Genomic DNA, 24,052 nt, shown 5'->3' with positions numbered 1-24,052 from the left:
CAGGCCTGCTTGCTCAAGGTGTCAGATAAGACACACTGGGACTGGGATAAGACACAGGGCCCAGGTCCCGGTCTGGAGCTCCCAAGCAGCTGTGCTGGCTTTACGCCTGCTGCAACCAGTGCTCCCAAAGTGGCTATGTCCCAGGCATGGGGACTTTCCTCCAGCCCGACGGCCCTAGCAGCTGGGCCTTGGGGGCAGGCCTGCAGTGGGCTTCCCCGACTGCCCCACTATCAGGGACTTGCGGCGGCTCCTGCTGAAAGAAGACAGGTGGTCGGGTCCAACCAAATCCTGGACGATCACAGCCCACTCCACAGATCACAGAGGAACGAGCTGTTTGTTTGTTTATTGTGGAAATACTTTACATGCAAGAACCCAAACTTGAAAGACACTATCTGGAAGGAGAGCCAGTGGGTGGGTGGGTGCTCTGGTGTGGCACTGAACCCCCAGTGCACTGACCTGCCCTCCAGAGCCGGCTCTGCCTGCAGAAACACACCATAGCGATGAAAGACCAGACCTCGGGGATGAGTGGACAACAGACTCAACTCATTCTTTCCCTCAACATTCCCCAACAATCCTGACAACCCTCACAAATGAATTTCAAACTTTAGGAAATAAACATCTATCCTCCTTTTTCCAGGACAGCCTGGAGATTTTCCAGGAAGGAAGCGGTGTGACCCTGGGGCTGACAGTTGTTGGGGTGGGTGGGCGGTGCTACCGGGGAAGACTGGCTAGGGCCCCACGGGCAGGCTAGGCACCGGGAGAGGGGGGTACCATGGGGGCATCTTCTGGGTGTATACGCCCTTAGTCATGGGTGGTGAAGCTGGCTGTTCCCCTGTGGATGGACAGGGGAGAGGAGCCCTGGTCCTCACAGAAGACAGACAGACAGCAGGCTGCATGAGGCCAGTCTGCCAGCCCACTGCTCTTCCAGGGCGCCTTTCCCTGGCTGGCCCTCAGCTCCCTGGAGCCCCCCCACTTCACACTGGGCTGAACTGAGTTAGCACTGTCTGGAGAGGTGAACTGGGGGAATGGAGGCAGGAAGAGGGGCGAGAGAGGGGACAGTGGGTGGCATCTGGCCCAGTGACGCCAGAGTCAGTGTCTGCAGCTCTCCGGTGCCACGAGAAACCTTGCTGCAGCTCTTCCAGTTGAGGGGCTGAGTGACAGCACAGGCCCCACACCTCCTAGGACCTCTTGCTCTGGACCTCGGTGAAGAAGGAAGGGCTGTGAGCCAGGGCAGGTAGCACAGCCACTCATACTGTGGGGCTAATGACAGGAGGGCAGGCGAGATGACCAGTCCCCTTCCCCTCCCCAGCCCAGGCCAGCAACAAGCCCTCTTAGCTCTGAACCCCCTCATCCCATGGATGCTGATGAGATCTGGCGTCCCTGCTGGGTGCCCGGGATCCTGGGGAGGGACACTCTGGCCAAAGGCCCACCAGTGCCCTGGGTCAGACTGCACCTCACGCCATCCCTTCGGCCCACCACCACAAAGGCCGGCGGGGAAAATGGTTAGGTTCCGCGTCTCAGCACACAATGAACACACAGAAGGTTAAACATGTCCCCAACAGAATATTCTGACAAAATAAATACTTTAACCTATGATCAGGTATAATTAGTGCTTATAAGGAATTGCAGAAATAATTTAGTGTCATTAAGTACACACTTTATCTGTGATTTCTAACACTTGTTGGAGAGGCTGGTAGCTTGGGAGGGTCCCACTCTCCTAGAGGGCTCCGCTCCCAGATGGAAGATGGAGGGGACTCAGTCCAGGGAGCCTATGGCCCCGGGACAGGAAGGGCTGAGTGGCACCCTTTCCCTCACTGGCACCTGGGCCTATCTGTGCTTCCTGTGCAGGCCTCAAGCACGCATCACCTGCTTCAATGTAGGGGCAAACTGCCTCTGGAGGTGACGTGTGAGCCGGGGGGGTGGCTCCAGGCCCAGAAGGCAGGTGACACTACTGTGTATGCAGCAATGCCTTCTTGCCAGCCTGCAGGAGTCCACCAGCCCCTGCTACCCAGCTGGAGCTGGGGCAGCTCTGGACCATGGGTATGCGTTAGGTGCAGCTGTGCTGCGGTTTCCCAAGGCAGAAGCAGGCTTCAGCTTCATTTGATGCCAGGAGCCTGCTCTCCCCTCACACCCTGGTCTGTGGAGACTTCCTCTCCTACAAGAGGTGAAGGCTGGCTCTTCTGTCACAGGACACTGGATGGCTGCTGTGGGGCTGTGGCTCCCGCAGGGCTGCCCATCTGATGCTTGGCTTCCCACAAACACAGGCTGGCACACTAGCAAAGGTGAGCCCTGGCCATCAGCAAGAAAGGGCTAGGGATGCTCCCTGGGGTTGCTGGGTATGACTGCAACTGCAGCCACCTTCTCTGAAGCTCAGGTCAAGCCTTCGGACTTCAGACATGTTAATGCCCAGACTGGCCTAGGGGCCTCTGCCCTCAGGGAATGTGAGGAGAGGTGTGGGCTAGCCAGGGCCAGGGTGAGGGAGAGTGGAGGTCTGGCAGAGCTCTCAGCTGCTCCCTGGGTGTCCTCTGAGGACCTGCAGTGTGACGTCTCTAACTGGTCCTGCCAGATGGACCCCCAGCCAGATCCCAAAGCCTTCTTTCTGGAGGAAGCTGACAAGGTGCTAGGCAGCACTCACCTGCGTCAGCCCAGCTCCTCCTCCCGCATGGCTGCCAGGCGGGAAAGGCTGATTGCATGGTGGGGTAGGAGCATGCGAGGCCTGGCGAGGCCTGGCCAGGTCTGGGCAGCGATACCTGGGCAGTGCAGGCCGGAGCACTGGCCTGGGCCCCAGAGACCATGGGGTGGCGTGGAGCTGCTGTGCAGCCTGTTTGTTTTTGGGTGGCGGCAGCAGCGCAATGGCACAGGCAGGCATCAGGCCGAAGGTGGCTTGGACTGAGCCTGGAGCACCTCTCCCACAGCCACAGACATGGCAGCCGGGACTCAGGATGGGAGCAGGTATCATGGGCCCTGGCAACTCCAAGCTGCCAGCTATCCTGGTTGGCTTGGACAGAGAATACAAATCTGTGGCCTTGGGGGACTTTGGGGTGGGAGGAGGTGAGGATGTCAGAACAGCCTGTGGAGAAGGCCCAGGCCCATGCCAAGGAGGAGAGAGACCTTAGTTTTGCTTTGGATCCAAGCATGGCACAAAGCTGTCTGTGGCTGGGCCCTGCAGGTGGGGGGCTCAGAGGCTGCCACAGACCAGGCTGAAGGACACCCCCGCTCCCCGCCCAGCATGCTCACAAACTCACAGAGCAAGGCCTCCTGGGTAGCCCTCCACAGACGGCGGCAGAGGGAGGGAGCATGTAGTGTGGACAGTTTGGTTTTCGGTAGTGTTCGCTAATTGGCAGACCTGCCCTCCCCTGATGCCAGCAGTGTGTAGGGCCGGAGGGGCCGCTGGTCCCAGGCTCCACCACTGAGTCCCAGAGAGAGGTTCAAGAGGAGAGCCACCATACAGAGGCACCCCAGAGAGCCTTCTAAAGTGCAAAGCATGCCATGTGCCACCAGGTGACACCTGCCCAGAAGCAGCAGCCCAGGAGGGAGATGGAGCCTACAGGGGCAGACAAGCCCTTTCTGAAACAGAGGAGCAGGGAGGGCAGGCCAGCCTGAGACCTACTGAGCCAGGGAAGGGGCAGGGGCATATGAAGGAAGGGGCCAGGGTCTGACCCCCTTCTCTGTGGGCAGGTGACCTTGCCTGAGGCTGTACTCTGCTGCCTGATTCTCCTGGGAGGGACCATGAGCAGAGGGAGCCTCTGGGTGGGAAGGGCCCCCCCCCAGTCACAGCGATACTGTCCCACCACCTACCACCTGGAGAAAAGGTGGCTAAAGCTATCCTGACCAGTGGGAGGCCTGCAAGCAAATACAGCGGCATTTCCACGGAGACAGCAGCGCAGGGCCACAGGGCCTTGTGGGGGCTGGGGACAGGAGGAGGGGCCAGTGGCTGGAGACAAGAGGGACCTGCCATCTGAGGAGCCACACCACAGACCAGCTCACAGGGCGAAGAGGGCGTCCTCTGATCGCTCAGACTTCTTTCGGCCGGGAGCGTTGGAGGCCGGGGCTGGGGCCTCCACAGGGGGCGAGGGGAGGTTGGGGACCATTTCAGCAGCTTTGGCTCTTTCTTCAAGGAATTTATCAAACTCTGCAATACAAAACCAAGGCAGGAGCCAGGATTGGTGGAGGGTCAGGCCCATATGAGGCTCAAACAGCCTCATCCTACCTGCTCCCCAGAGTGCCACTCACTTGTGCCCACAGGGTCACCCTAGCATGAGTGCCTGCCCTGGCTACACTGGTCTGCACCACCTGCCAGGGAGTGACAGGGGACCAAGCAGCCAGAGCAGGAGTGCCTCTGGGCACGCCGCTGCTTAGGGTCTGGCCTGGTTCTTGGACTCTGCCTCCGGATGAGCAGGGAACTAACTCCCAGCTGTGAGCGGGTGTGGGGGACAAGGACAGTTACATTCCTGTCCCCTGCAACTGGGAGCTTTTCCACTGTCCTGCTTAGCACTGGAAGCAGGGCAGGGAGAGCTGGAGGGGTGGCCCAACTTAACCTTGACAGGGAATCTCCCCCCACCAGATGGAAAGCAGGGTCCTGTGCCTGCAGGGGGCCTGGCCAAGTGTTCAGACTGAGTGAGGAGCCCACACAGAGTAAGTGAAGGCTGGTGGGCCGAGGGGAGGTACAGGGTGCAATGGAAGAAGAAGGAGGTGAGAAAGGGAGCGAAGTGCAGGGACCACGATGAGGGCCTCCATCTGACCCCTGAGAGGGGGTCAGTCTTGGTTTTGGTGGGAGAACGCAGTGGAGAAACTCCAAGTGCCAGAAATGAGAGAACCCTGCAAACAAGTGCCTGCATAAAGCCAGGACCCAGGAATAGCTCTGTGCATAGATGTACATGTGTCTGTGTAGGTGTACATGTGAGTGAATGTGTGTGCCCATGTGTGCATGTGCCTGTGTGTGCCTGTGGGTATGTACTCTGCTCAATTCATATGTGTGACCTGAATGCCATTTGTGTGATGGCCCATAAAGCTGGCTCCCTGGAGGGAGGCCACAGACTCCAAGCCTGCGGAGGTCCCCACGTGCCCTGTGGACTGCATAGCACAGGTCTGGCCTCAGCCGGAATTGAGTATTTGGGGGTGGAGCAAACTGGTTAGGAGCACAGGTTTTGGGGTCATGCAGATACAGGATGGCAATATATACCTACTATTCACTAGCTCTGTGACACTTCCCTCACCAGCATGAGGCTAGGATGGGACAATCAAAAAGCTCCTGCCCAAGGGGCCCAGCTTAGGCCAGGTACCAGATGGCACCCAGCAGCAGGAGTGCCAGCCCCTGTGCACCCCAGAGCCTGGGAGAGAACAGCCAGAGGGTGGGGTGCTGGGAAGCTGTGGCGTGGCCGGCTGCCGTACCTTCACTGGTGACGCCCTCCTCCAGGTCATCGCCCTTCTGTGGGAGGAGCAGAGAGAGCCCATCAGGACCCCACCAGCCCGCCCCTCACCTCCACAGTCTGGCTCCCCATCCCAAGTTCTGTAACAGTCAGGTACTGTTTATCTTATTGGAGAAATACAAGCTTTGTTTTTTAGAAAGCAAAAGCGAAAACCACTTAAGAAGGTTCTAGGTTTTGATCCTCCAGAAGGGCCCAAAAGAAAAATCCAGGAAAAGGTGCAAGTCGGCTATTGGGGCTCAGCTGGGGAGCAGGACCATGGGAAGCCTGTGCCTACTTATCTTTCCCAGAGGGGCCACGAGGCATGCTCAGGGCCCCCCAGGAGCTCCGCCACTCAGCACTGCTTTGCAGCCAGCTGCAGGCTTCCAGAAAGTCACCGTCCATGCCAATAGCTGGAGAATACAGAAAGCTTGGAAGGGCCAGAGCCATGAAGCCACGGCACAGGGCCTGACACCAGGCAGTGCCTGGCCACGGAGCACTGTCTGGCTGGGAGCCATGTCCCGTGGCTGCCCAGGAGCTGCGCCAACTTTGTCCTGTGGCCCAGATTCTGTCGCCCGCTACCGTTCCTGAGGAGCCATGGAGGCTTTGTCTCCTCTTAATAATGAGACTTGGTTTTAGTGGGAGAACGCAGTGGCCACTGAGAACCCACTGCACTGCTAGTGACAAGAACAGAGCCAGATGAGATGCGGGTGAGGCCCTGGGCTGAGCAGATGAGCAGGAGACCAGGCTTCCCTTCTTGCTCTGCAGCTGGCCTGCTCCACAGTCCTCCCAGGCACGTCTCTCCCCATTTCTGGACCTTGGGGCACCTACCCCTTGGGGAATGAGGGCTTTGGCCCCTCCTGCTTTGCTACTGTGAGGGGAGCTATCTCTTTTCCAGGCACTCCCTTGGTAAAGGCATAATGGGGCACTTTCTTCCTCCCACGGCATGGCATCTGGGTGGCCAGTAGTGTTGCTGGGAAACCTGACCCTCCAGGGAGGTGGCCCCAAGCAGTGGGAAGCCCTATCTCAGGCCTGCTCACTTTGTGTGTGGGGGCCAAGGGAGCTCACAGCTAGCTAGGCTGGCCCTGTGATTCAAGGACTTCCAGACTCCAAGAAGGCAGCTAGGAGCAAGAGATGAGGTATCTGCAGGTCTGGGGAAGAATCCAGCCAGTCCCAGCCCATGACCTTCGGCAAGCCCCTTTCCCTTCCAGAGAGCATTTCTTCATCAGTCGTCAGCCAACAGTGCCCACTCACCCACAGCACAGGTGACTGAGAGTAAAAGTGCTCTGCAAGGAGTGGAGGAGGGGCTGGCCCTGACGCCAGCGGTCCTAAGGGCCAGGTGCACGGGCAGACACACATGTCCTCAACCCCTGCCCCATCTCTGGCTACAAAGACAACAGTCTCCGGGGCAGGGGTTCTCTTAAACTCAAGACAGAAGATACCAGGGGAGGGAGACAACAGTGGATTTAACACCCCGTTCCTCTTGTGTATATGTCACAGTTGAAAGAAATGAAAAGCAAAAAACAAACTCCCCCTCAAAAACAGACCCTCTGCAAAAGACAAAACCAGAAGAAAACAAAAAACAAAAGAACCCAAGCACACACACACACCTGAAATTGAAAAGTGACTGGGGAAACGTAAGCGTGTGTTTTGTAGCTGGCTGGAACCAGGTGTACCCTAGCTGCACCTCGCCACCAGCAGGCTAAGGGCCTGGGCTCACAGGTCCGCCACACAGCTGGCCTCCACTGGCCACAGGGGTGGGGGGAAGGCCAGTGGAGGGCTCAGGGGACTGCAGGAGCCATACCTGCCCCTGCCTCCCTCCTCCACCAACCCCTGGGGAAGCAGACCCCTGGGGGTGTCCCCAGGCCTGTCCTTGCCACACCCCACCACTTGAAAGAGAAAAGTCGAGTCTCACCAGGTCCGTCCTGAGCCACACCTCTATGTCGTCCATGACAGAGGGCTGCGCAACGGGGATCTATGGAGGCGGCAAGCAGTGGGCCAGGCAGCCACACAGCCAGGCGAGGGAAGACAGAACACCAGACAGAGTAAATCATCAAAAGCAACCCCCAAATGAAACCAAAACATACACAGAGCAAAAATGAAAATAAAAACAAAAACTACATTGGCACAGTGGGTGTGGGAAACACGAGGCAGCCACATGAAATGACGGGGGAGGAAGCAGTAAGGAGGCTGGTTCTGGGAAGCAGGACTAGCCAGTGGCAGGGAGGGGGGGCAGCACACATTCTTGAAATGGAGAACTTTTTGACTGTGGTGTCAGCCTGCACGCCAGGCTGCAAAGCGCGGTCTAATCTCATCAGTGTGCCGCTCCTGCAAGCTGATTTTTTTTTTAAAGATTTATTTATTTATTTACCTTTAGAGGGGAAGAAGAGAGGGAGAGAAACATCAATGTATGGTTGTCTTTTGTGCATGCCCTGCTGGGAGTTGTTCTGCAGGGAACTGGCCTGCAACCCAGGCATGTGCCCTGACTGGGAATCGAACCGTGATCCTCTGGTTCACAGGCCTGTGCTCAATCCACTGAGCTACACCAGCCAGGGACTGCAAGCTGGTTTTGAGCTCTGGTGCTGGNGTGGAAGGAAGGGGGGGCAGCACACATTCTTGAAATGGAGAACTTTTTGACTGTGGTGTCAGTCTGCACGCCAGGCTGCAAAGCGCGGTCTAATCTCATCAGTGTGCCGCTCCTGCAAGCTGATTTTTTTTTTAAAGATTTATTTATTTATTTACCTTTAGAGGGGAAGAAGAGAGGGAGAGAAACATCAATGTATGGTTGCCTTTTGTGCATGCCCTGCTGGGAGTTGTTCTGCAGGGAACTGGCCTGCAACCCAGGCATGTGCCCCAACTGGGAATCGAACTGCGACCCCCTGGTTCACAGGCCCGCGCTCAACCCACTGAGCTACGCCAGCCAGGGACTGCAAGCTGGTTTTGAACTCTGGTGCTGGCAGTTGCAGGAGTGCTATCTGGTTGCTGCTGACCGAGTCCCTGGGGGCAGGGTGACTCAGGAGCCACCAGTGGCCCCCTAGGCCACTAGGGAGGGGCCAAGCGGCAGTCTCCCCAGAGCCAGGGTTTGGTGGTCTGGTGGCTCCGCATCCAGCCCCGGGAGCCCACTGGGGTTCTGTGTGCTCACTGAGAGTATTTCAGAAAGTGTCCCAGTGCATCTCTGAGTAGGAGAGAGGCACTGGGGTCTGGGTGTGGCCTACATAAGGCAGCACATTTCACCATCGACAGAAACAAGAACAGAGACTTCAGTGACAAAGGGAGGGACCACAGGGCTTTGGCCATCTTCGTGCCTCTTCAGGAGACTAAGGAAGTCTGAGTGCAATGGCTTCCATAGCCTTGCCCCTCCTTTGGGGCTTTCGGCAGTCAAAACGAAGTTCAGCCATGGTCTGGGCAGCGGTGGTCAGGGCAGACCCCAGCAAAGAGATGCACCTCATTGGTGCCTGAGCACGGTCCACTCGGGGATACCAGCCCAGGGCCTTGGGGGCAATGTTCTAAAAATACATTTGGCTAGAATATTTCAGTTGCTGTCAGCTATAATGTGATGAGAAGTATGGGTAACCTTTAACCCTCTGGAAGTAACGTTAATGAAATGGTGTTCCTCAGCCTAGAAGAATGAGCTGACTGACCTTACTTGAAGTGACTGGCTTTCCCAACTAGCCTGGGTTCAAGAAGTATCTCCAAGTGGCTCACTTACAAGCCCACAATGTCACAATCTGGGGTAACAATGAAATAAGATAGTAAGAGGACTATCTCCAAGTTTGCCGGATCTAAAAAGTAACATGACCTCAACTAAGGAGAACAAAGACTTCTTACCACCAGCCCTGCCCTACTGTGACAGGCTACTCCTCAAGGTAGACACCTACCACCGACAGGTCTGGGTGGGCAGGGGATGAGGGAAGTCCCCCCCACGCACACTGAATAGGTGCCTGAGATTTGGCTGGAGCCTCACACACTCACTCACTGAGGCCGAAGACCCGTCACCCTGGAGAACTGTGGCAGCCTTCTGTAGGCCTAACTGTGGCAGCCTTCTGTAGGCAGCCTTCTGTAGGCCTAACTGGCAGCCTTCTCAGGCCTAACTGTAGGCCCAGCATGGGCAGTCCTCACGTACTTTCCTAACGGTTCAAGGTTCCCTGCTTTTGTTTTATTTCTTTGACTTACTAAGGACTTAAGAATGTTGGAATGAAAAAATATCAAGGAGTTCCAATCACCCTGAAATGACTCCTAGGGACAAAGACCACGTGACTCTCACATTGGAGGGCACTTAGGCCCAGTGGAGGGACCAAGAGTGCCGAGGACGATGGCTCCGCCTTCCCCACTGAAAGTAAGCAGCAGAGCCCGTGGGGAGCAACTGACTGGCTTGCTCCATACTTGGGGCCGGGCTCTGCCTTCACATGTCCCCTGACAGGACATGCCAATTCTTACACCTTGATGCTTCTAGGTCAAAACATCAGGCCCCTGGAAGGATGAGTACCAGGCTCTCAGAGCTGATGCTCGGAGAGTCTGCCCCATCTCCAAAGAGAGAAACGCTAGTGGCGGCTGTTGGAGGGCAGGTGGGGCTTTTTATCTCCCAGCTGTAGTCTGCCCAGGGGAGATGACGGCCCACAGACAGGGCTGCCTAGGGTGTTGCAAAGCTTGAAAAGAGACATTAAGGGGTCATGCGCCTTAAACCTTTAGATTTTGCTTGTAATTTCTTTTTTTGTTGTTGTTACCATTCAAAAATAAGTCCCTTGTGCCCCGGGATCATGCTCCAGGTTTTCTCCTATGAGGATTAGTCTTGAGAAGCCGTGTGCTCAGAAAATAAACACTGACACTGGAGACACTCCTCACAGGCTAAAGGAAGTTCCCCTAAGGCTGGATCATGGGAACACTTCTCTTTTCTTCCCTCTCCTTGACCTCCCCACACACTGCTGTGTGCTTATGGAAAGGCATTCTGCAGGCGAGACCCAGAGCAGGCTGGGCCCGCTGGGTCCTGAGCTCACTGGGGTCGGGTCTGCCAAGTCCCTTCTCTCTGGAATTCTTTTTCACCCAAGGGCTCCAGAGGCTTGGCTTTCCTAAGAAGCCTCCAAGCCTTGAGCCTTGTGTGGAGAGGCAGGAAGAGGGGTAAGGGCTTGGGCAATTCGTGGCCTCAGTTTCCTCATCTGTGAAACAGGATGATAGTTCGGTAGTACATAGCATTCGCAATTCATGGTTCTAAGCCCCTTCACTTTAAGGCAGGTGTGTGTTTTTAAATTCAGAAACCCAGGGGCAGAGCTCTGTCCTGCCCACTCCTGCTCTAGACTCACAGCTGTTGGCTCTCACGGAGGAACACGTGGTCAAGAAGCTGTGCCCTGGCCATGCTTTTAAAGACTGGGAAGACCCCCATGGGACCAGAGGTGGCGACTCTCAGAGTCAGAATTGCTCTACCCAGCGGCAGTGCCAGGTCTTTGGAGAAGGTGGGTGCTTACTAGGTCAGAGGGTCAAAGGAAAGGGATCTCAGAAAGTGGGAGGACAGGTCTGATGCCCACCAGGACGGCAAGAGTTGCTACAGACAAAACTCCCTGTGGAGAGCATCCTGAGATGGGGTGGGTTTCGGGTGAGGGTCCACGAGTGACTCGCTGACTTGCATGGCCCTTCTGGGCTGTTAAGCGGACCCCTTCCATCCATAGAGAGCCAGCAGTCGAGGCTGAAGTCACAACTATGGATGCTTAAATGAACCTTTTTAATAGATTGCCTACCAGTTTTTAAAAAATTTTTAAAAAGAAAGAAAGAAACCCATGGATGTCAGAAATTACTGGAATTGACTCCTTAGAGTTTGAAAGGTGCTTGGCTTTGGGGCATGAACCTTGCACCCAGGGGTGGGCTAACAGTGAAGCACTCATGGAAGAAGGCAGGGGCTGACCATGCTGGCCAGACGCAACGCCTCGGCTACGGAGCCCTCCTGCCCCTCACCCCACTACGCCAAGGCCATAAGGATAGCACCACAGTGCAATCCCTCCTCACAGTGCATGAGCTCTCAGACTGAATGGAAGGGGCACCCACAGGGCCTAGAAGAACTACGAGGGAGGGAGAGGATGCTCCAGGGTCCTTCAGATGTAAGGGGACGCCTCGACTAGAAGAGAGGACACTGGCCTTGGCCATTGCTCCGTGGCACCAGGCATGTCACTGGGCCTGTGAGGCCTCCATGTTCTCAGCCATCAAACAAGGACCAGCCCAGCTTATCCCTAAAAGACTATGGGCTCTGTCCTCCTGTGGTTTTAGCATCTTCTTGGGTCATTATCTGAGCTGAAGGCTGGTCCATGGGGTTTGAAGAAGAGTGAGTTGGAGGAGGGAGACAGAAAGGGGAAAAGAGATATGAAGAAAGAAAAATAAACGCCACCCTCCACAAAGACTGGGGACTCAAGCTAACTCCCTTTAAGGACAGGCGGGCAGGGATGGCTTGGTGGAGGCAGTAGTGAGGAGTGCCAGGTTCACCAGCCGAGACCAAAGAGAAACTGGCATGTAGGTGCCAGCGGTAGATGGGCCACAGCTGTGGGCCAGCTCTGCTATTGGCTGGTCCTCATGTGCCTGCAGGGAGAGCAGTGCTGCTTAGGGTGCAGGAGGGCCACCTGCCCAAAGGGAAGCAGTGCTGCCACTGGCTTGGTTGCAGCCAGTGCTCCCTTTGACCTCAGGCTGGTGGTGTCTGGGGTCCTCCAGGTCTGAGTAGTGAGCCCCCACCCCTACCCTAAACCTGGGATTTGGCAGTGGCCTCTTTTTACTAACCTACTTCTGTTCTTACTGCAACTCACAGGCACTCACTTCCAGACAACCTCCTGGGTGGACACAGCCTGTGGGGGGACACTCCTCTCTAACAACAGCCAAAAAAGGCCGGAAAGCTGGAGGGCAGGGAGAGCACTAGCACTAGCAGTCTCTGGGCAGACTGGTTCAGGAAGGTTCTCAGGGCTTTCTTCAATTGCTAAGGAGCCTGCTGTTAACTCTGGTCCTGGAAGTCCCAGGAGAGTGAGGGTCTTTCTCCCACAGCTCCAAGCCCCACGGAAACCTAGCAATCTGATTTCCAATGCAATGGGAGCTGTTTCTGCAGCTCAGGTGTGCTCCTCTGGGAAGGTTCGAAACCTTCCCACAGGGCTCTCACCGCCACCCCACCCTGAGGCAAGGTCTGCGAGCCCTTTGGTTTCTCTCAATAGTACAAAAAGTTTCCAAATAAAGAATCTGTGCCTGTGTGGTTCAGGGTTCTACACTACAGGAAATAAGGCAAAGCAAATTAATGTACATCATTTAAACAAAAAACACTGCAGCTAGGCGGAAGACCGGGTTAGCTGTTAGTGGGGCTTCTTGCTAGGGAGTCAGGAACTGCAGCTCTAGGGGGAGACAGGATAGCCAGAGGGTGGCCTGCGTGGGTGGGGCAGGCATCACCCCCAGCTGCCAAGGCCGCACTCGGGTAAATTTTTTTTTGGCAGGATTAACAGGCACAAGGACTCATGGCTGAATTCTCCCAATTTGGACAATGGAGGGGACACGGTCTCCAGGAGTCCTCCTGCTCTGTAGCCACCCACACACGTGGGCCAAAGCACCAGCCCATCCCTGAATCAGCCAACAGGGGGCTCAGGCAGCCCTGTCTCTAAGAGTGGCCATGGGGTCTGGTGCAGAACAGAGTAAGGCGGGGTGGGGGGAGGCCGCTGCTCCCGTAGGTGGAGGGGGACAGGCCCCACCTGCACATGGCTGTGTAAACGTCACCAGCTCCAAGCCCCATGGTTCTGACAGCTCAGCAGGGCCCACTGCCTTGATGCTAGGGCCCTGCCTGAACACCCCTCTCGGGGCCACAGCCTGGCACAGTCCTGGAGGGGTCAGTGGTGTTTCTTCCCCGGGAAGGGACCAGTGCCTGCCCAGCTCCAACTGCAGGGACAGTTCTCCGATCTCACTGCTTTTGTCCCTTCCTCCTCTGCGGCAGCTCTACCCCACCCCGCCACTGCTGCTGTGGCAGCCACACTCACGTAGACCTCTGACCTCTACGTCAGGGTGACAGGGAGGGCTGTAGCTTCAGTGAGGGGCCACAATCATTCCAATGCCCAAAGCCTAGAGCAAGGTCACCCTCTCTCTAGGTACCGGCTTCGGGCCGCCTGACCAGATGAGGGAGGAAAGGCCCCCTCAGGCCTGTGTCCCAGAAAAACTTTACTTCTTGAGTAATGTGTTTATGATATTAAATCCTGCGGCTTTGTCTTTTTATTCTGTTTCTATCATGTTTGTGTGTTTCTTCAAGTAGTCTCAATCTCTCTGGGGACACAGGGGACACAGGTCACTGCTATCCTGTAGTAGAGTGGAGCCCATCAGCCTAGGACTGCCAAGTTCACTGGCTGCAAGGGCTTCACCAGCTGGTCAGGTGCTTTGAGTCTCTTCCCCGAGTAGCGAAACCAAAGCCCCTGTGCTGGCCCTGGAACAGTGAGTGCTGTGAGCCTCCCTTACTCCCACACACACAGAGACCCAAAGGCCCCAGGGCATAGACCTCAGCAGAAAACCAGAGCAGGTGTTTCCTGGGGCTGGAAGCCTGTGGCTTAAGGAGATTATGCAGCAACAGGAGAAAATTTGGCACCCAGTCAGAAGGAGAGAACGGCCTTGTTCTGTCTGACTCACAAGGGCTTACTTAGCAGGTAACACAGGTTAAGCGCTGGGGGGACAAGGGCTCTGCTCAGCTGGTGACCTCTCACCATTCCCTGGGTAATGAGCCAGCTGTCTATAGGCTCCAGGTCAGAGTCCCCACCTTTAACTCTCTTCTGGATGGAGGACAGAAAATCACAGCAAGACCCATGATAAAGAGGCAATAGTGCACATCTCACAGAAACAGAGAAGCCCCTGTTCACAGCCGATCATCCGCCACATAAGCACATAAGGATATATGGCCTGACACATCCCCACCCCCTAGCATGCCCCCCTCACCTACCTGGAAAACAGAAGTTTAGTAACCAAGAATCGCAACAGGGCCACATACACTCAGCTGCCCGCTCCCGCGCACCCGGAAAGACTTCGAAAGGCCACAGAGCTTGCCCCAGGCAGCCTCTCCCCACGTGGGCTCCCCGGGTGGGCAAAGGGCCAGCTTATCAAAGGACCAGCTTTTACAAAATCATTTCTACTTTTTTCTAACTTATATTTACTTTTTCTTCCCCCTTTCCTCCTCAGTTACCCATATGTTCTTTTTCCAAACTCTTAAACTCTAAACTTGGGTATATTACCTTTTTAAACAATTGTTTTTTAATCCTCACCCAAGGATATTTTTACTGATTTTAGAAAGAGATGGAAGGGGAGAGAGAGGGAGACGGGGTCAGGGGGAGCGGGGAGAGAGAAACAGCAATCAGTTGCCTCCTGTATGTGTTCCAACCAGGATAAACCTGCAATCAACTGACCTACCCAGCCAGGGCACCTTCTTTTTAAAATGACAGAATATTTAAAAGTATTTAAAGCATGGCAAAGTATTTAAAAGTATTTAAAGTATGACAAAGTATTTAAAGTTAAGACAACTGAATTTGGCTGCATTGTGGAGGTGTGGCTATATAACACCCCCTTACTGTATTTCTAATTTCTCTCGACCCAGTTCCCATTTCCAGGCCAGCCTGTTTCAGTACATGGAACAGCGTAACCTGAAGATGCATGTGAGTACACAGATATACAGACAGACACACAGATACACACAGACACAACAGAGACAGACACACAGAGACACAGACACACAAGGACACAGACACACACAGAGACACAGACACAGACATACACAGAGGTACACACGCACACACAGGCACGTGGACACGAAGATACACACACACAAAGACACTGTCACAGGCACATAGAGACACACAGAGACACACACAGCCTACACAAACCCTGCTTGCCAGCACCGCCTCACCCAGCAGCAAACATGAAAAGTACCCAACCACCATCATATGGAAAACATGCTGGCGTCATTAAGACCTTTGACAATGGAGACCAGCCAAGCCACACCCAGAGGGTGAAGGTGGGCAGCCAGTCCTGTCTCCTAGGCTCGGGCCCAGGCGTGGGCACTGGCCATGGCAAAGATGTGGTAGGACAGCACTGGCATGGGCATGCAGGCCCTGGAGACTGAGTGAAGCAAACCAGGTCAGCCTGGCAGAAGGCGGGGCAGCTGGCCAGGTGGGGCTAGGTGGAGGGATGCCCTCATCTGGCAAGTTGCTGGTAGGCTCTCAGCCTGGCTCCCAAATGCCTTTCCTGAATTAGGTGGGAGGACATTCTAAGTAATGGGAGAACCAGAACCATGCACAGATTCTGGGATTCCCAACCTCGGGTGGCACTGCCCGCCCTTCGGTGGAAAGGCAGGGGTACTGAGAGACCAAGGCCACTGGGCTGGCTCTCCTGTGCCCCCTGGCGGCCAGTGCACAGGGATGCAGAGCCTTCTTATCAAGTCAGGAGGATGAGGGGTCCCAGTCCTCCCAGTCCTCCCAGTCCTCCCAGCCACAAGCTTTCTCAAGGCATACCAGGTTGCAGCACTGCTGCCTCCTGGACCCATGTGGACAGGGGCTGCTGCAGGCCAACCTCCCCGTCCAGCAGAAAGAGGAGCACTGTCCCTTTTTTAGCAGAGTTGGGTGGCCTTGAAAGAAGTTCTAGCCCTCCCCTCCCTCCCCTCTCCCACCCCTGCAAACAAGCATTCGTTTAAACACTGGCACACCCATTTCTTAGGCAAAAGGGGAGCAATCTCAGGAGAAGCATTGAGATACAAATCCTTTCCCCTACAATTACCTGAAGTCCTGCAGAAACCAGGGTGTGCCTGGGGCTCTAACACTTCCCTCCACTTCCAAGTACCTCTGCCAGCAGCTGTGGTCTTCCTTCCAGACAAGGAACTTCTAGGGACAGCTTCCTAGACACCCCCAACTGTTCCTCCCATGCCTTCCACCCCAGCTTCCCAAACAAACTCTGACCATCAGCTCCCCTCTGATGAGGTGGGAACTGCTCCACTTGGCCAGCTACCCATGGTCAGCAGAGCCATGGCTGGGTCCGCATTCCCCATCCTGATAAAGGTCATTGTTTTGTCAGAGCGCTGCCCACCCCAGAGCACTAAGGAGCATCTGAGGAGAGACCTCGTCTGGCTACAGGAGACCTGTGGCCTGAGAGCCCAGAGCCACCACGAGAAGGAGAGCAGGATCCTGGGGTCAGATCTCCTAGGTGTGGACCCCTGCCTGCTGCCTGCTCGCTGGGAGCCTGTTTCCTCTTGGGTGTCATGGGAAAGCTGACCCAGGTGTCACCATGGGGTAGGGTGAAGACTCCATGTGGTTAACAGTTTCTCATTCCAGTCTTCCCGAGCGTGTCCCACCCTCCAAGCAAGCCAGCCACTGCTAAGTTATCCAGCCAGCTTTACCAAACTGCCTGACTTCACCATCAGAGGCCTCCAGGCAGACAAACAGGGTCCCAGACCTACCGCTTCAGAGATCTGTTTCCGACTGTCTAGGGCAGAGGCAAGTCCTCCAACAGCCTGGGGATCCTCGTAGGTAACCCTGGAGATGAAGCAGCACAAGCAGAGTCAGTCCTCCAGAGGCACAGTCCTTGGCATTTGGGCAGAGGCCAGGGCTCATCTGTTGGGTTTCTCTGCCACCAAAATCAGGAGCCCTGCCTGGTTCCCAGCACCAGCTCAGCTGCTTGTCTCTTCCAGGGTCAGAATGCCGTGTGCCTCCATATTACCCTCATAGCAGCGGGCAAGCGTCTCTAAAGGTCGGTGACAGGGTATCGGGGGTGCCCTGAGACTGCTCAGAGGGAGGCGTGAGATGAAGGCAAGTGTTATTCCTTCCTGTTTTAAAGGCAGCAGCCTCAGTGGCATTTGATAAGGAAGGTCTGGGACAGAGGCCTGTCACTGATTCTGATGGCTGTCTTCCTTTGTTCCTTGACCCCTTTCACCATATCCATATCATATCAATATATGATATGACCCCTTTCACCATATCCGTATCACCATATCAAAAGCAACGTTTGCTCATGAAAGGTGCATGGGGCTTTGGGTTTCTGGTCAACCAGCTGATTCTGGAGCACAGACCTCAGAAAGCTGAATGCATCAATGCTGAGTCCTTGGGAGAGGTTGGGAAAAGCTGGGAAAAGCATTCCTAACCTGTCTACAGGCTGACTGGAAAGCTCCAAGCTTGTTCCTGGGCCTCCCTGAGATGCACGGATTGTCTACTTTGGAATAAATCCCTCAGTTCCACATGGCTTGCCCTGGCCAGAGCTGCTGTCAGGGAAGCTTCCACCCAACCCCTGGGTAGGAAAGCCTCACTGCTAGGACCCAGTTCAGTCCCTGCCCGGCTGTGCTCTGCTGCTCCTGGCCCCTCCTCCAGATAAGGTTTCTGCAGCAGTAGCACAAGCAGAGGGAGAAGCAGGGCCCTCTCCCATGACCAACAGAAGAAACTCTGTTACAAGCGACCCCCAGGCAGGCAAGGCTGGCTGTCAGCCAACAACCATGTCCACTGCCAAGTTCTCACAGCCACCATTTCCAAGTTTTGCTCCACCTCAGACCTGATAAGCAGGCCTCTCTGTGCTGGCTGTGGCCAGGCCTGGACCAGGCCTCCCCTACCATCTTCCGAGAGCCACAGAAATGACCCCACGTACGTCTTGCGTTGCTCGGCCAAGGAGTTCCCTCTTGTTTGGGCAAACATGTCAAAGCCATCATGAGGGTGACACTGCTGGAGTGAACTGAGGGTGCCGCTGACACTCTCGGTTCCCAAGTCTATGACAAAAAAAAAACAAACAAGAGGGGGATGAGAATAGAATGAGGAACACAAACTTCATGGAGGATCCCCAAGTTAAGGTGCTAGTCCAGCAGGTTGAAGTTCTGGGGGTAGCAGGTAAGGGGCACAAAGGGGGACACTATACATTTCTCAGCACTCCCAGGCTACCACGTGCAGGAGAAGCCACGGGTAGAGGCCAGATAGAGAACTACCACTTGTCCCTCAAGCAGCTCTGAGGTGGGGGAAGGCCACTATGATAGGGAGAATGCTGGCAGTGGGGAATGGGGCCTGGGGCCAGCGTCCCTCAGGTTCCCCAGAACGCCTGTATCAGGGGCCTCCTCCTCAACTCAATCACAGTGTCTGAGGACCTGGGCCATTTAGTTATTTGGGAAATATTTCTCAGGTGCCCAGCATGTTCAGAACTAGAGCCTCAGTGGACCAAATTGAATCTGATGTGGCCCTTGGTCCCAAGGAGTGCACAGAGTAGGTGGGAGACAGACAGACAACAGTGTACTTAACTTGAGATGCTGAAAAAGACTCTGGACTGACACAGAATGAATCTCTAAGGACACAAGGGACCACGCTCCAGGGAGAAGAGGTAAGAGGCAGGCAGGGACAGAGGCACAGCACCTGGAAGTCCACGGTGTGTGGAGTGAGCAGTGGTCATGGGGGAGAGGCTGGAAAGGCAGGTGCAAGGTGGCCAATGCCAGGAAAAGGAGCTGATGGAAAAAACACTGGACCTTTTTAAAGAAGGGAGGCAGCATAATTAAATTTGAACTTTGGATATTAAATCCGGTGGCCATGTGCTAGATGGATGACAGGCAGAGAAACCTGTTCTCTAAGAGAAACAGGGACACAGACAGGACATTTTGAAAAGCCAGAAATAAAAGCTCAATTCAACTGAAACAAAATGAAGGCATACAGATAAATCTTAAGCAACAAAAAAGGTAGGAGAAAGAATTTTGAGAGGGCCATGTGTGTTATTCCAATACTACAATGGGGTTGCACATTGGCATCACACTGTGTGGCCCTCGGCATGCAGGACCTTGTGTCAGACACTTTGAAACAGAACGACTGTGGAAAGGCAGTGTTTCTCGTTTATAATTCCAGACAGCGGAACTCTGTGGGCTGGTGCCAGGTCAAGGACAGCAAGCATCTTGGTACCCTCACTTGCTGTTGCCAAGCCCGGGGCAGGCATCACTAATCAATCACAGACTACTCTTCCAAGCCCTGACGAGAATTCAGCATTCTTCTTAGACCTGTATTCCAAGCAGCCAGTGAGCTGAAGCTTATCTGCCATCTTTGGCCTGCTTGATACTGAGAAAGAAATCACTTCAACCATAAGAAATATTCCAGATAAAACACAGCAGCCAACTATCTTTTAAAAGGCAAACAACTTCCTTTTCCTTGGAACCCCCCAACTCCTGCTTTCCGACATCAGTTTAAACTTTAAAGTTTAGGGAGAGAAATTATGAACTGAAGGTGGTACAATGGGCCAGGACTCAGTGAGATACTTTCCCATGGACTCCCCAAGAGGTTCTCTTCGGGCCTTCCTACCAAGAGAGGGAAAGGGGCCTCAGGCCAGCCTCCTGACCAGGCAGTGACCCACAAAGGAGGTTACTAATGCCCCTACAAGATACTCACCCAAGCCGGCAAGCTGAGATGAGAGGGAAGATGGAGGGGCCGTGCTCCCCACCATTGGGCTCACCACGGCTGGAGATCCCGGCCCCAGGTCTATCAGATTATCTTCAGTCACTTCGTTCAGCACCTGTCAGACATTAGATGGCAGTGGGCTCCAGAGTCTGCATGTGCCAGTCTCCGAGAGCAAAGCCCGCAGGCTTCATGCAGAGTCCCAGCACTGCACCAATATAGGAGCAAGGCATGTCCCTCGCCCTGACATCAGGGATCCCCTGTGTGCCTGGGCATCCCCCTCAGTGGACGCAGGGCTGAGTCAGTCACCGGGACAGGGCAGGGTTGTCATTGCCACCTCTCCCCCGGGGATGTGCCTGCTAGCTCTTGCTCAGTGTCCCATCAACCAGAGCTTGCTGTTCAGTTAACCAAATATTTAAAACAAATAGAAAAAAAAAAAAAAACAGAAGTGCGACCAAACTGAGGCAGCTTCTGGGTTCCGGAGATGAGAGAATTCTGAAGGAATACTTACTCCATTACTGGCATTTGGAACCAACCGGCCAGACCTGTATCGCTCAAACCTACCAGGAAGGAAACGCAGAATGAGGAGGGAGGGTGGGGGCACTGTGACCTTTACAGATCCTGTGAGGAGCTTCTGGGGACGGAGGTTCTAGGAAAGGAGAACCATCAGGCCTGTTTTGGGAGAACAGACCCATGAGCACACTTCACCATGCCTTCCCCTGGGTGGGGCTCTCTCCTCCAAGGAGGACAGGCCACCCAGCCTCACCCACGGACACCCTGATATGAGGCAAGGAGGGTACCATTAGAAGCATCTCCAGCTGTCCCTCCCTCAGGCCCTGGCCCAGGTGTCCCTCTTATCACTGGAGGGGAAGGTGGGCCAACCATTTATTTACCTGGGGGCAAAGTCAGGCACCAAACCCTATTTCCCAGAGGGCAGGCACCTGGAAGAAGAAGACAAGCAAAGGCCTCTGGCCTAGTGAAAGGATTCCCGGAGGGGCTGCCAGCAGGTCTCCAGGCCCAGCCCCCAGCCTGCTGGCTACAGACAGGCCAAGGATGGGACTTGGCTCAGAGCAGCTGTAGGGACCCTCATCTCTCGTCTCTCTTATGCACATTATTTTCATGCAGGATGGGGGGTGGAGAAGAGCAACTGTGAGGATGTCTGTGGGTGCTGCCACATTTAAGAACTCCCAAATGCCAAGGGCAAAGAGGTAGCTAAGAGGTGTCCTACAGCTGGACCCTAGAGAAACCCCTTCCCTGGGATCTGCTGCTCCATGCTGGGCTCCTGTGTGCAGGGGACATGCCCGAAGAGCAGGGGTCTCCACAAGGAACAATCTGGTTATGACGTGTGTACTGGCTGTGGTTTTAAGAGAGACTTGTGTGGTTTTTCCCAACCACGGTCTATATTATAGACCGAATGTAATTTCAACTCCATAACAGTTAAGGAGTAGTTACAATTATACAGTCCTAAAATTATTTCGGCCCTTTGAAGGCAACCTCGAGGCTGATATGGCCCCTGGTGAAAATAAGTTTGACACCCCTGTCTATACGGAGTAGTATTAACTCATCTGAAGGATTTCTCTTCCCAGAGTGCCTTCCCCATACCACTCAGCCAGGATGGCGCTGCAGGGCCGCTGGCCTTAGGCTTCAATTCCAAATCTGTGGTGACCCTGGGACCGGCCCACTCAGTTGAAAATGCCCACATTAGCTCCTATCATCCTACTCTAGAAAGGGCTAAGATGGGTATAACAGGTTAAAAGTCAAGCCCATTTAGAGTGGAGAAATGGAAGCACATGGCAAGACCAAGAGGTCTCGGGCTGGAGTCAAGGCACCTCAGATCTGTTCCTATTCTCTGGCTGGCACACCCCAGGTGGCCCCACATTTTTCCTGCAGAGGTTTCTTCACCTTCCAGGCGGACACAAGGCCACCCTTGACTACTGACACAGGTAAAGCTGAGATAAAGCCCAGGGTTATGACAGTTACAGGAAAATCATCCTCTAAGATCCCAGTGCAAATGAGTATCCGTCACACTGACCTTAACTGGTGCCAGATTGGCATGACCCGAGTCAGCAGCACGGGGCAGGACTCTGAGTCTCCAGGGGACCTGGGGCTTAAACTTAGAAGGAAAAGGTTGTCCCAGTCAGGGTGCCTGCTGGGCTGACACCGGGTGATTCAGGTCAGGTGACCCCGGAAAGCCGGGGGTGGCCACCACAGGGAGGGATGGACATGAGCTTGCGTTGCGTCTCCACTGAACAGTGCATCTGAGTCAGAGGCTATGCACATTTTCTGGAGGGAGGTTTTGAAAGGGAAAAGAATGTACAAGTTTGTTACCTCAAACCCAGACATGATCTGGCTGAGGAAAGGGTTGAACAAACATGTGTGCATTTCCCTCCACAGCTGCGTGCCAGCATGCATGCCCTGCCTGCTGCTGAACATGCTACACGCAGTAATGTTTGCAAAGGAAAGGGGAAAAAAACTCTTTTTAAGGATAAAAAAATCTTTTTTCCTTAGTAGAGATTTTCTTCCCTTTCATCCTTTCCAAATGCAAAGGCTCTTCAAAGCAGCAGGTGCAGAAGCTCCAGGGCCTCCAAGTGCCCTCCCAGAGGGGTGGGTTGGTGAGAGAGGCAGAGCAGCGTGAGACTCACAAAAGGCAGAGCCTCGTTCTGCAGTCACCTGCCTGCTGCTGTGCTCCTCGGAGAACAGGAGCATTTCCCCTGCCATCTGGGGACAAATTAGCATCCGTGATGAGTGTTTTCCAAATCTAGTATCTCTCTCCATCTTGTGCATGAAAGAAACCCCTCTGTTATGGTGATAACCTTTTCCAGGGAAGAGGAGCTGCCCCCACCTCTCATATCGGAGGAAGACGTTGTTGAGGTCATCATTGACGTGCAGCAGCTCCTCGGTGACCTCCTCGTTGGACACGCGGGAGATGAGCTCCACAATGCGCTGCTGCATGGCCCGGCAGGTCCTGTTCAGCTCCTAGGAGACACATACCTTTGGCCACCTGCTGGCTGTGCTTTTTGTCACATTCTATTTCTTTCAAGAAAATGTGTACTGCTTCCTAAAAGTCACAGCAGAAGTATGTTCCTGTCCACAAAGGTAGGTGTGTGTGGGACACCAGGCAGCAGGCCTCCCTCACTGGCCCCTCTGAGCTCCAGGGGCGAGTAACTCTTCCTCAGCTGACAGACAAATGTCCACACCTATAGACTGTCAGGTGTCCTGAAGTATGTTTGTACAAAGCATTTTTAAAATATATTATTCTTTGCAGCTTGCCTTTTCAACAGAATATTCTGGACACCTCTGCCCATCACTTCATACAGACTGCCTCATCATATGTGTGTGTGTGTGTGTGTGTGTTATAATGTAGCACAACATTCTTCTATTTTGGAGCATTTAGGTTGCAGTCTCTTTTTTGGCTGACTAATTTAATGCAGCAGCAGACATTTGTACACATAAATGCTTATGCATTTGCACCAGTGAGATATCTGGAGGAAAGGGTATGGTCATTTAGAAAATTGGTTAAGGACCCTTCAAAAACGTGAGACCCATTTATTTACACTCCAGCAGTGGCAGGAGTGTGCTTTAGGACACCATTAGGTATTCAGTGCTAAAGGGTGATGAGCACCCGAGACTGGATCCTGTAGGTAAGGGTAAGGTGGAAGCTTGACTGACCAACTCCCCACAGCAGAAGTAGATCACAGCCCACCAGACACAGGTCTGGATGCTACTTCCGCAGCCACTCCCCTGTGGCTGCTTGGCCTGTGGAGGCTCTTTCCTGGGGAGTGGGGGCAGCTGACCAAGTGGGGCAGCCCAAAATCATTCCAGTATAGCTACATTTTTTAAAGACATAAGGGATCTAGATTTAGGCAGCTGGGTATCAAGAGCCTGGTGTTCACCCTAAAGCCACAATCACTTCATCTGGAGATTCTCTGGCTTGCTGGGTGCTTGGGCTCCATCTGCCTGGTTATGGAAACACTGCCCTTCATCTTGGTTCTGCCCTGCTGCTAGCCCTCTGCACAACAAGAATGGAGCTGTCAGGGTTTCTTAGTCAACATGGATGGCAAGCCCCATGCCTGGGCCTCCTGGGTTTTTCTCTGAACATTTTCACTCTTGGTTCTCCTATGATTACCATTCTAGGGTTTGGAGAAGGCTTCTAGCAAATCACTGGATACTCATAACTCCTCTCTCCCTACCATCCTACCTGGCACTCCAGATACTAGCTGTACCCAGGCCAGGCCAGGCCAGGTGGGTGGTAACGTACCCCCCAGCAGTGGAGATGCA

At 54.3% G+C, this 24,052-nt stretch overlaps 1 protein-coding gene across 12 annotated transcripts in view; it reads right to left on the bottom strand.

Annotated features, from left to right (window-relative positions):
• Nucleotides 1-315: 315 nt before the first annotated feature.
• The window catches only part of TOM1L2 (target of myb1 like 2 membrane trafficking protein), a 119,830-nt gene continuing 96,093 nt past the window's right edge, over nucleotides 316-24,052 (bottom strand). For 5 of the 12 annotated variants that reach the window (XM_037068747.1, XM_037068749.1, XM_037068750.1 and 2 more), the window contains 6 exons: nucleotides 22,617-22,750; nucleotides 20,286-20,334; nucleotides 19,769-19,892; nucleotides 18,006-18,123; nucleotides 16,831-16,906; nucleotides 316-4,132 (listed from right to left, as the gene is read on the bottom strand). In XM_037068747.1, the coding sequence (XP_036924642.1) occupies nucleotides 3,545-4,132; nucleotides 16,831-16,906; nucleotides 18,006-18,123; nucleotides 19,769-19,892; nucleotides 20,286-20,334; nucleotides 22,617-22,750 (1,089 nt within the window). In that variant the 3' untranslated portion in view covers nucleotides 316-3,544. Of the gene's footprint in view, nucleotides 4,133-5,391; nucleotides 5,429-6,697; nucleotides 7,381-14,098; nucleotides 14,165-16,830; nucleotides 16,907-18,005; nucleotides 18,124-19,768; nucleotides 19,893-20,285; nucleotides 20,335-22,616; nucleotides 22,751-24,052 lie in introns of those variants that run through there. The other 7 variants (XM_037068757.1, XM_037068758.1, XM_037068755.1 and 4 more) reach the window with 4 other exon arrangements.

Source organism: Sturnira hondurensis, unplaced genomic scaffold, assembly GCF_014824575.4.
Source record: "Sturnira hondurensis isolate 20B ecotype Veracruz unplaced genomic scaffold, ASM1482457v3 Scaffold0018097, whole genome shotgun sequence".
Lineage (NCBI taxonomy): Eukaryota > Metazoa > Chordata > Mammalia > Chiroptera > Phyllostomidae > Sturnira > Sturnira hondurensis.
The sequence above is the reverse complement of the archived record's forward strand: the minus strand, read 5'-3'. Positions and strand labels throughout refer to the sequence as shown.